This window comes from Dermochelys coriacea, chromosome 2, assembly GCF_009764565.3.
Source record: "Dermochelys coriacea isolate rDerCor1 chromosome 2, rDerCor1.pri.v4, whole genome shotgun sequence".
NCBI classification, from domain to species: domain Eukaryota; kingdom Metazoa; phylum Chordata; order Testudines; family Dermochelyidae; genus Dermochelys; species Dermochelys coriacea.
In genome coordinates this window covers 30,263,178-30,275,441 of record NC_050069.1, presented here as the reverse complement: position 1 = coordinate 30,275,441, position 12,264 = coordinate 30,263,178, and the positions used below count along the sequence as shown (strand labels likewise).

The 12,264-nt window shown below is 39.0% G+C and overlaps 1 protein-coding gene across 3 annotated transcripts in view; it reads right to left on the bottom strand.

Moving 5' to 3' along the window:
* The window catches only part of CSMD3 (CUB and Sushi multiple domains 3), a 1,226,382-nt gene that overhangs the window by 653,401 nt on the left and 560,717 nt on the right, over positions 1-12,264 (bottom strand). For all 3 annotated transcript variants that reach the window (XM_038390468.2, XM_038390469.2, XM_038390471.2), the window contains one exon: positions 1,446-1,549. In XM_038390468.2, coding sequence (XP_038246396.1) covers positions 1,446-1,549 — 104 coding nt within the window. The remainder of the gene's footprint in view (positions 1-1,445; positions 1,550-12,264) is intronic.

Genomic DNA, 12,264 nt, shown 5'->3' with positions numbered 1-12,264 from the left:
TAAATTGAGTTGGGCAAATAATGGATTTTTTGGTTCATCTTTAATTTGGAAAATACCAGTAATTTAAAAAAATGTGCAGGTCAAATGAAATATTTTATCTCAAAATCAAAACATTTCAATTTTGACCATTTTCAAACGTTTCTGAATTTATAAAATAAATTAAAGGGAAATTTTGAACTAAAAAGTAGTTTCAAAGTGAAAAATCTAAAAGGTTTGGTTTTGAAAATATCAAAATGAAATGTTTTGATTTTTCACAATGTTTTTTCCACAACAATTTTGTGAAATGTTTCAATGTTGTGCATTTGTATTATTCACAGAAAAAAAAAACTGGCCAAAAAGTTTCACTTATGATCTACTCATATGATCTTCTCTAAGCAACAAAATATTATCTTTATTTATTTTTAAAGAAAAATTAAATACTAAATTAAATGCATACCAGGGGCCTCATGAAAACCAATCACACACAATTTTTACCTACTTTTGCTCCAGATTATTACAATTGAAAAAACAAAACGAAAAAACAAACAACCAATGCACACAAAGTAACAAAAGACAACTAATGCCTAGTTACACTGTTCTGCCCTTTTAAAAATATATGGAAATTAAGGTTAGAATAATTGTTTTACATTTGATGTCTTTTTAAACATTATTAATGAAATATAATTTTATGAACTTGGCTTCTTGGGACTGATCATCGCAAGAGAGCCATACACCATCAGCAGGTTAAGTAAATGAAAATCTGAGTCCAGGACTGAACAAACTGTTTATTATAAAATAGATTTAGGTGTATAGATACTGTGGTTATGGGTGGCAGTCTAAAACCCAAAGATAGACACTCATTAAATTACCTGCAATAAGTACCCAGGACTGCTGAAATCATAATATTAGATGGTTTAGGTAACAGCAATATTTAACAGGATCAGGAATTACAGAGACAAACTAGCCTGTGTTCAGGGTTTACCTGTCATAGTCGGTGAGCTATAAAGGTTCCTATGGTTCATTTGCTGTCAAGATGGGCTTTTCAAAGGATATTATTATAAAAGACAGTTACTTAAGCAAGTACATCCTCTATATCACATTCATAATCTGACCACCTAGCCCTTGCAGAGGAACATAGTAACCCTGGGAAAACTGCATTTATAGGCTTATTTTTTTGCAAAACAGAATGAGTCTGCCTGAAGAACTGGAGCTACATTATTCTGCTTTAGCTTTCATGCCCATCTTCTTTCAAAACTAGGATGGTAAATATGAACTAAAATACCTTATCCTATATGTCACTCTTGAATAATTTGATGAACTCCATAAGATTATTTTTCTGTTGGCATTATTCATCTCTCAGGTTACACGAGAAAATAATTTTGTCCAATCTATGCATCATTCAATAGCACCAGAAAATCCTATATTTAAGTAATTCTGCAAAGCATATCAAATCAACCGAGACTTACACTTGCAGCACAGTTTTAGGATCACCGACTTCCCCTCCGTCACCAATTGTCAGTGTGTCGTAGCCAATCTCCAGATCAAATTCTTCAAAATTTATCTGAATAACCTAGTAGAAAAAAATATGCTCTTAAAAAGTAAGAAATTTCATTATGAGATGAGTGAATACAGATAACTTTCAAACAGCAAAAATAAAACAAAACCCCAAATAAATAATAGCTACACATATTAGTGACATTTTGATACTACCCTGTTTTTATTAACCTGCAAAATTGGTTAGTGCAATATTTAATTAAAATATTTTTTTTATGTGGCACCAGTTTGCTGGCATGCTAGAAGTACCTATTATGTGGTTATTGTACTTTTTATATAGTACTGTACAATTGTATTATATTTCCAATATGGTAGCTTCACAGGGCAACATAATTACTTACTGAAGGTGAAATTCAATCCTGCCCATATTAAATTTAATAATTTTGCTTTGTCCAAGAAATTCTGAAGAGATAAGTACATCATTTACACACCCCATGCCTACAACCAAATTTTGGTGGTACAAAGAAGCCTTTGAAGACATTATTCCAGCCTATAGGTTGTTACATATTTTTAGGTTTCAGAGTAGCAGCCGAGTTAGTCTGTATTCGCAAAAAGAAAAGGAGTACTTGTGGCATCTTAGAGACTAACAAATTTATTTGAGCATAAGCTTTCAGCTCACGAAAGCTTATGCTCAAATAAATTTGTTAGTCTCTAAGGTGCCACAAGTACTCCTTTTCTTTTTACATTTTTATGAACTTGTAAAAAACATGACTACCAAAAGGTAAACATTTTGTTATGCCTTTGTATTCTAAACTCCAGTAGGACAGATAGTTAACTATGTGCAGCATGCATGTTATATATTATGGAGAACAACTGTCAGCTCCATATTTAGTGATGAGATGAGTTTTGAACTTAAAGCAGTAATTCAACCACTTTGTTACATAATAAAAATGCAGCATACTTCCCCATCAATTGCTTAAGCTACATTTTAAAAAAAAGGAAATAACACAGGTACCTCAAACTTCCTATATAATTAAAAACAATTGAACTCTTGTGCAAAGGTTACATTTTAAGGTGTGTGGGATTTTTTTAGGGGGGGGACTGGTTATGTATATATGGAGAAAAAGAACTGATAATTTCTCCTTCGGCAGCAGCTGTCAGATAATGCTCTGCTCCAAATGATTCCACAAGAAAAATGCCATCTTTCAAAATGGCTGTCATCTTCCCATTGTTCTCAACAAAACTGAAGCCAGAGCTGCCCTTAGTTAGATGACTATTATGAAAAGGGCGTATCTCTACCGTTGTTCTGAACGTCTGAGTTCTGTGTTCTGAGTGTCTTCTCCTAAAAGTATATGGGACACCAGCACGGCGAGACAGCTTGGCTTCATGCCTTTTACGAGCATTTGGAGGTGGTGACCATTTTGAATAGGGCAATTCTCCATGTGTTTTCTGAAGGAGATAATTTCATGCACTGCTGAGAGTAACTTTAAATGAAAAACAATGGGAAAAAATTACCTTTGACCCTAATTATTTCTTTTCAGAAGGTACCAAAGCTATTCCAGAGAGAGGGCTGTAGGGAACAGAAAACAGTGGGGGGGGGGTGCACATGCATCCATGGATTAATGTAGTAGCAGAAGAGGAAACTGATGTGTGTGTGGGAGAAGTGTAGTTGGTAATGGAGGGTGGAGGAAAACTGGTATATGTTTCAGGGAAATATAAAGGACAATAAGAACATAGGATTTTTGAGGGAACGCAGGGGAATACAGGAAGGTGCAAGAGGCAGGGGAAATTTGCAGGACAAGAGCTTTATACTGCTCTGCCAAGCAAAGCAGCTTTAAACTCAGCTTCAGTGGCCAATATACTCTGTCTCATTTGGCTTTTCTAGAGTGGAGTAAAACAGCCAAAAAAGACAGTGAATCTGACCATAAAAGCTGAAAAATTAATAAATAGATTTGAAGTTGATACTTCATATCTTCAAATCATTAGTGGTATCACTTGTTAATACTTACTAGCATACAGTGGGGGTGTTTTAGTTGCTACTCCCAGTACTAAAAGGGGAAGGGTCAATGGGGAAATCAAGACCCTGAGACTGACAGCCCACAGGAACAATGGGGAGAGGCCAATGCTCCAGGTCAGCCAGAGTGATAGGGCAGGCAGGTTAATCAGGGAGTCAGCAGGTCAGGGAGATCCCATCCTCTGTGTGAGCTGGAATTGCCTGGGTCAGACAGAGTGGGGCTGAGCTAAGGAGAATTTTCATTGAGTTCCTCATTTATGGCTCATGTATGCAATTTGTAAGTTAAAAAACCTTGGAAATTCCCAGACAAAAATTATGTTAAGCTTGAATTAAGATCAAGAATTCATATCAGCAATCTGGGGTAAAATACCTTATACAGCTTTTGTAATTATCCAAAACCCAAGCATTATAAACTCAGGAAATAAACGGTTACCTATATGCACTGTAATTGTTGCTCTTTGAAATGAAAAGGGGAGGGAGAATTGCTCATGAAATATAATAACAAGAACAACATTTTTCATACTTCAAGTGGTTGCAAGCATTTATTCCACTCAGGTGACTCACACCCAGTACTCACAGGAGGAGGGGCTCAGAGTCTGTTTAAACAATAACTTCAGTACTGCTTTCCCAAGGTCTGCATCTGACCTAAATGCAGGGGTAACTACATAGCGCTTGGTAAAAATATGTACTGAAGACCAGGCAGCAGACCTGCAAATGTCCAATATTGAAACATCACTGAGGAGTACTATCAACATTGTTTGGGCCCTAGTCAAATGAGCTCATAATCTTTATGGAGGTATGGTCTGAGTTATTCAGATGCTGTCATAATGCAAGAAGTTATTCACCTGGAAATCATCTTTGCAGAGATAACCTGACCCTTCATTCGATCCACATAGGAGACAAAAAGACCAGTTGATGGCTAAAAAGGCTTAGTTCTCTCTAAATAAAATGCTAAGCACCATCTCATAAGCAATGTGTGAAGTCACTGTTCATCTGTATTTGAGTCCAGGTTAGGAAAGAACACCAGTAAGTAAATAATTTGATTAAGGTAAACCACTTTCAACAAAAATTTTAGATATCTCTGAAGGGCCACCTTATCATTGAAAGATTGCATATACAGGGGTTCTGTGGTTAAGCCCTGCAGCTCACTTACTCTCCTTGCTGATGTTATAGTACAAGAAAGACTGTCTTCTGGCACAGGAAGGACAAAAGAGCAAGTTGCCAAGGGCTCGAATGGAAGCCTCATAAAGGCAGCTAAAGAGTGTTACAGTCCCACAAGAAAACAGATGACTCCTCTTAGAAATCTCACTGCCATGGAGTTCAAGAAAATTGACTTGCCTTGGATGGATGGATGGAGGAAACACCGAGTTCACTGCTAAAGTGAACCATTAACAAAATGAGTGAAAGACCAGAAGACTGAAGGTACAACAGGTACCCCAAAACATCCTGAATGCAGGCCAACATTAGTTGAATTTCCCAGGCTAATGACCAAATTGAAAATTGCATGTACTAGGTCTACTTATTTGGCCAAGTGGAAGGTTTTCTTCTATTAAGTAACACTTGTTGAATTGCTTCCAAACATCATTCCTCCTCTTCACCTATTCATGTAGCATCCATGCTGTGAGGTGCTGCTTGCCCTGACCATGGTTCTGGATCATTACGTTGGGATAAAGAGGAAGAGATATGGGTGGTCAAACTGATAAACTGAAGACATTGGAGAGCCAGCAGTTTCAGCCAACCTGGTACAATGAGAATCATCCTGGTATGATCCAGCTTCACTTTGAGAATGGCAAGTGGGATGATTTGAATTGGAGGGAAGGAATATACAAGTTCTGATCCCCAAATCAGGTGGAAGACATACCTCAAGGAGCCAGGACCGAGGCCTGCTCAGGAACAAAACCGATGACACTTCTTGTTTTTTGTTGCAAACAGATTGATAGCCAGAATGCTCCATTCTCCTAAAATTGACCGCACCATTCTGTTCTCCACACACCATTCTCAATCTTAATCCATATGAAGTTTTGACAATCTACGAGAATGGTGTCTCAAAGCCCAGAGAGACTGGGAGGATGCCCCTGAGCTTAATCCTGACAACCCTTCCCCAAGTCATCCAAAGACAAACAGGGAGACATCCCAGGTGGAGTGAGTAAACATCCAGTCTCATCTGAAGCTGAAAATGTCAGTTGCATTGATACCAAGGTTGATAAAGAAGACAACATTTGAGGACTGGCAGGGGCATCACACTCCCACTCAATACCAAAACAGAAGATGGCACCAAACCCAGGATCAGGACCAATCCTGTAGATGTGGACTGTACCACAGTCATCATCAGTACTGAAGACAGTAACTGTGCCAAGAGATCCTTCAGTACAGATAAGGAGGCAAACCTCAGCTGCCCACTCTGAGGTGGTGCCGAAGATGATGCAGACAATTGAGACAAGTCTACAATTAATCCAGGTAGTGCTGAGGTTCACACAGAAGTAGTGCCAGCAGCACAATGCTCCTGAATAACTGGGGAGTCAGAACAGAGAGGTCTGACGCTGCTTGGTACACCAGTGGCACAGAAACAGATGGTGCTGATGTCATCAGTACTGGATTCAACAGCTGTCCCAGGGATGGTATCAGAGTCAATGGTGCAGCATCTAATTGATGTCACCTTAGTACAAGAGAGCAGGCAGAAGGCTTAGCTCCATCCTGCATACCAGAAGAATCAGGGTATCAGTCTGCACTCATCCTGGAAGAGGAGGATGAATCTCCCCGATCTCTGGAGAAGCTACGGTCCCTTTTGTGAGAACTTTTTCTTAGAGGACCAAGGAAGGAGAATGATTTCCCTGCCTCTTGGAAGAGGCATCAGAGTCTGGCTGAGGAACATTTGCTCTCTCTGGTTCTGAACTTGTCTGAGGGTCCAGACGATATGCAGAGGTACTGTGTGCCGAAGCAGGCCTCATGGCCTGCTCATAAGTTACTGATGAGAAGCAAGTCCCTAGCCACCTGCGTACTTTCCTTTCCTGAAAGATTTGCATATGGATCATCTTTAAAAAATCAGTTAAATCTAACTTGCGACCACAAATATTAAAATGCCATAATCATATAGTTCTTGCCTGGTGCAGCTATAGGATAGATTTTGTCTGATTGTAATATTGGCCAAGGGATTCTCAATTAAAAAGAACCCAGGTAAGTTGGCATCTTAGTTATTTTACATTGCCAGACTGGTGCAAAGCTGGACCCCAGTTCCAACTCCATCTGGCTCATAACAGCTAGGGCACCTGGATTTTACAGGCAGGGATGGGGTAGAAGGAAGTATTTTTTCCCCTTTACAATGTTTCTAAAATAGCTTTTTTATTATATATGTGGCATATATATTAAAAACCCACCTATGAACCCCCTGGGCAGACATCATCCTCACATCAAGGGATAGTCGAATAAGGAAGAAGAGATAACTCATACATGATTGTGTGTGTGCACAATGTGGCATTATAATTCAACTATTAGGCTAGTAGCCTAGGATTTGGAAGACCCAGATTCTATTCTCTGCTCCACACCAGACTTCCTGTATAACCCAAAACTAGTCAATTAGCCTCTTTGTGGTGAGGATCAATACAAAAAAAATTGTTAAGTGCTTTGAGATCTATGATGAAAAATGCTCTATAAGAGCTAGGTATTAAAATTTTATTCACAATTGTTTTGGAAGATCTGGACAACTTGCCTGGGACTTTGCCACTGGGTAAGAGAGCCATTCCAAATGTGTGTTAATAAAACCAATATACTACATAAACATTTACACACACACACATTACTATTTAAACTCACCCTATATGTACATAAATCTACACATGTTGTGTACTAGGTGCTTAAATAGTCAATCATTTAAGATAATTGGTGTCAAGTACTGCATTGTTGTCAAACTAAGAGCGGATTAAAAGTGTAACCATATATATTATTTTAATTGGCTGAAACATTTGGGGAACATTAGCATTTAATAGGCAGTCTTAATCACTGCAATTCCTACTACCATAATTTCCTCTCTCTCAAAAATACAGGAAGTGAAAATTAGAAAAATGCTGTTAATATCTCCACAACTGCCAGTAGCCAAACAAAAATGCACCAGTGATTTCTAGATTACATTTTATTTTATGAGTGGAAAACTATAAAGACAGTTCTTAGAGTCAGCAAGCACTACCCAATACTGCCCTTGCCCCTAGAGGGAAAAAGTGTGCTACCATCAGCTGTTTCAACTATATTACAATGAAAATGAAATATAGTATTTTATATCTCCAAAATCAAGTTTATCAAAATGTGCTCACAGGGAACCAACTAACCATCTAATGAATTATCCATGTCAATTTGGATTTAATGTAGAGCACCTGAGTAGATTTACAGCATCTAAGGAATGTGCTTTTTCTTTGCTGACTAAACCTGGAGATGTTTTAACTTTAGTAGATTTGCACGCATGGGTCAAGGGTAATATATGACCATAGTATTCTTCAAATAACTGATGGAACTGTAAATTTCAGAGAGAGAGGAAGACTAGTGGCATTAACTGATTAAAGTCATTAAATCTATATAATCTGAAGTTAGTTCAGACGTTTGGCTGAATAGTATCTTTTGCAAGATTTCTGAGAACAAATGTCAAAACCAAAACCAAAAAAAAAAAAGGCTCAATGGAAGCTGTGCTAGTCTTATCCATTGTGTAGCCAGATCAGCTGTCGGCCTGAGAACTGATCAATCCCCACTCCCATATGTGCGGGTAACACAGCACACATAGATCAAGTTGTGGAAGAGGAAACCAAGTAAACGCTGGTCAAATATGGGGGTCTGATTCTCATTTACACTCAGCATAAGTTATAATTAACTCAATTTAGCTCCCCTTTCCACTGGCAGAGCAGAACAAAGTTCCACCACTGTAAATGAGACCTGCCCCATAGTTCTGATCAGCCAACACCTAGATTCATATTTAAATGTTTATTTGTAATCCAAAGTGCCGGCTGCTGAGAGAGATGCAATGGAGCACCTTTTGCCCTATACCTAAAAACACACATGCTTGAATTTCAGCATGAGTAGAATAATTGACATCAATGGAATTACATGTTTAAAATGAAGCATGTGCATAAGTATTTGCAGGATTGGGTCCTTAGTATAGTCCCAAACCTTTAGCTACCCAGAAGATCACTCCAAATGGGACTAACATTTCAATTATATCACTCATGTTTATACAGCAAAATCAGGGTCACAACTATTTTATTTTAAATCATTTTATATAAGAAAGTAGCTTGTAATATTCAGTGAATATTAAAAAAAAAAAGAGCTCCAAGCTTATTCATAGAGAATCCTGCCCTTTGTTAGGAGTGTTAGTGACAATGTAGGATTCAGGTCTGTATTTTTGCATGAGATAAAATTTTAGGTCTTGTTTGCCCATTTGATTCTTGATACACTTACATTCTTAACTAATATGCGTGAACAAAGGGATCCTTACTAATATGTTGTCAAGGTTCTTCCCCACTCTGAACTCTAGGGTACAGATGTGGGCACCTGCATGAAAAACCCCCTAACCTTATTCTTACCAGCTTAGGTTAAAACTTCCCCAAGGCACAGATTTCTTTCTTGCCTTGGGAACCAGCTTAGGTTAAAGGCTCGGTAGCAGTACTCTGATTCCTGCTACCTACTGCTGGTTCTAGATCTCATTCCTTTCTGTCATGGATTTGCAAGTGACACTAAATCAGAAAATAATGACCAACAAAGCATGGGATGAATCAGCCCAAATACACAAGTAGCAGCAAGAAGAAAAGGAGTACTTGTGGCACCTTACAGACTACAAATTTATTTGAGCATAAGCTTTCGTGAGCTACAGCTCACTTCATTGGATGCATTCAGTGGAAAATACTCAGCTTCAAAGGAACAAGGTGGCTTGTGTTACAAGTTTTAGCTGTTAAACTTTAGAAACAGGATCAACTAGAGCAGTGGCCCTGTATCCCTTTCAGGAGTCTGATTTGTATTGCGTACCCCAAATTTCACTTCACTTAAAAACTACTTGCGTACAAAATCAGACATAAAAATATAAAAGGGTTGCAGCATACTATTACTGAGACATAGCTTACTGTCTCATTTTTTACCATATCATTACAAAATAAATTGATTGGAATATAAATATTGTACTTACATTTCAGTGTATAGAGCAGGATAAAAAAGTCATTGTCTGTATGACAGTTTAGTTTGTACTGACTTTGCTAGTGCTTTTTATGTAGCCCGTTGTAAAACTGGACAAATATCTACATTAATTGATGTACCCCCTGGAAGACCTCTGCGTGCCCCAGGGGTGTGCACAGCCCTGGTTGAGAACCACTGACCTAAAAAACCCTGACTGAAGTCTGAAACCCACCCTCCTGTTGTCAATCAACTGGAATTTTCTGGTTGTCTGGTTCACTGGGGAAAGAGAGGCAAGATAAGAAAAGAAAAATGTGTCCTGCTTATATTTATATTCCTCATATCTTCTCAGAATGGCTAATTGCTTTTTTGCTGAGGATGACTGACTATTTCCCAGCTAAGATATGACAAATATTTATGTCAGAGTATGGAGCCTAATGAAGTCCTGTAGTTTGATTGATAGGCTTTACCTCAGCAGCAATTTTCCAAAGAAACACAGCTCCCACTATCAAAATAATTGTATTAATAATATATTTGATTACTATAAAACTAATAGTTTCAGTGAAAGATATATTGACACCATCACTCATTAGAAAACCAGTGGGTAGTTTTGCCTTAGGTTTTGCATAATCTTGTTGATCAGAATGTTTTGTCATTGTTGCAAAAAACTGAGATGGTTTGGATCAGGCTCTCATTTTATCTAAACCCCAACAGTCAAATAGATTGGAACCAATGGTTCAGTTTGGAGTTGTCTCCAGCATTTATTGTATACTCAATCCTGGTCCAATTGAATTTGAAGAGTTTTCCCAATATCTTCCGTATGCTCAGATCTTAGGCCCTGATTTAGGAAAATACTTATTTACCTGAAGTACTACAATGAGTTTTAAGAACATGCTTAAGTATTTCCTGAATAAGGATGTTACATCCTAAAGAAGAATGTAACTTTTAAGTGCCTAGAAAATAAGAAAAACAATACTGCAATCTGCAAAGCCTGAGTTAGGCAGCTGGGCTCCCTATACAATGCATGGGGAGAGATAGGTGCCTTAGGATGGGATCCAAAAAAACCCCAGCACACTAGCCTGGGAGCTACCTGAGCTAGTCAATGGGAGATGCTGATAAGAGGGACAGGTGCCCAATCAGGGGTGCAGGAAGGTGCATCTCTCTGTTTGTGATCCACATCAGGAACCCCTCTGCTGGAGTCAAGTGGTTTAGACGCCTAAATTGTTTCTTGTGAGAATGAATTAGGCACGTGCCTTACTCCACACAAATCAGCTGGCAGTGCCCACTTGTAACTTTTAGCCCAGTGGTTGAATATTCATGGGATATGGTAGACCCAGGTTCAATCCCCCCTTCTGCCTGAGGGGGAGAAAGCATTTGAACAGGGGTCTCCCCCATGTCAGAAGAGTGCCCTAACCACTGAGATATGGGATATTCTGATGTCGAGGCTCCTTCAATTTCTCTTATTGAAGTTGTTCCATTTTGAACAAAAACTCAGTCATTCAGCAATAGTGAGTGAGAATGGCTCTGTAGCCTGGTGGTTGGGTCACCCACCCGGAAGGTGAGGCACATAGGGTCCAATCCCTCTCCACCATGACTAATTATTTATATACAGTGCAACAGCTTTAATTTGAACGACTGAGGGAGCCCCACGTCAGAATATCCCACAGCTCAGTGTTCAGAATGCTCTCTTGACAGACTGAAGACCCCTGTCTAAATCCTCTCTTCCGAGGAATTGAACCCAAGCCTCCTACATATCGGGTGCATGCTCTAACCACTGAGCTGAAAGTGAAAGCACCGGATTCTCCTCCAGCCAGCTTCTGAATGGGACCTGATCTGGCAGGCAGCCACTGAGTATGCCTACTAGATTGGGTCCTGCAGCCAAAGTAGGCAGCAAATACCTATCTTCTCTTGGTTAATGGATCATTTGGGGGCTTTGGTATAAGATAGGCATCCAAAACCCTAGAGTGAGGCACAATGGTGCATTACCAGAAACATAGGCATTTAAGGAAATTTTACATTGAATAATTAGGTGCCAAATGAGTTTAGGCACCTACAGGCTATGAGATAGCCAAGCAGGAGTTTTGTGAATTGCAACGAAGCCTAACTCTGCAAGTCTGGGAGTTAGGCACCTAAGCCCCCTCAGCTCTTAGACAGAGGTGCCATCCAGGCTACCTTCCCATCCCATGTCATGAATTCCATGTGAAGAGTCCTCTGCAATGTAGCAGATAGAGCTGCTATAACCCCCAAGAGCAGTAGGAGATACTAAAGCCACTGGCCTCTTATTTTCATTATGGATTTTTTCCCATTTATGAGAGCTTTAGGCAGAGATTTTCAAAGGAGCCTACTGAGGTTAGATACCCAACTCCCCATAGATTTTCAAGGGGAACTGGGCACCTAACACTCTTAGGTCCCTTTGAAAATTCCATTCTTAGTGCACTCAAGTTCATTCATTCTGCATTTGTTGGTGCATTTGGCCCATGCTTAAATTTACACTATAGCTGCTGGCTCAAATTAACTGAGATTCTAATACCCTGAGAGAATTGCTTCATCTGTGTTTCATCGTTCATCTACTTTGATCCATAACTGTCAAATGAACCTAATTTGGGCTCAAATTATTCTCTCTATTGTAGCATGAT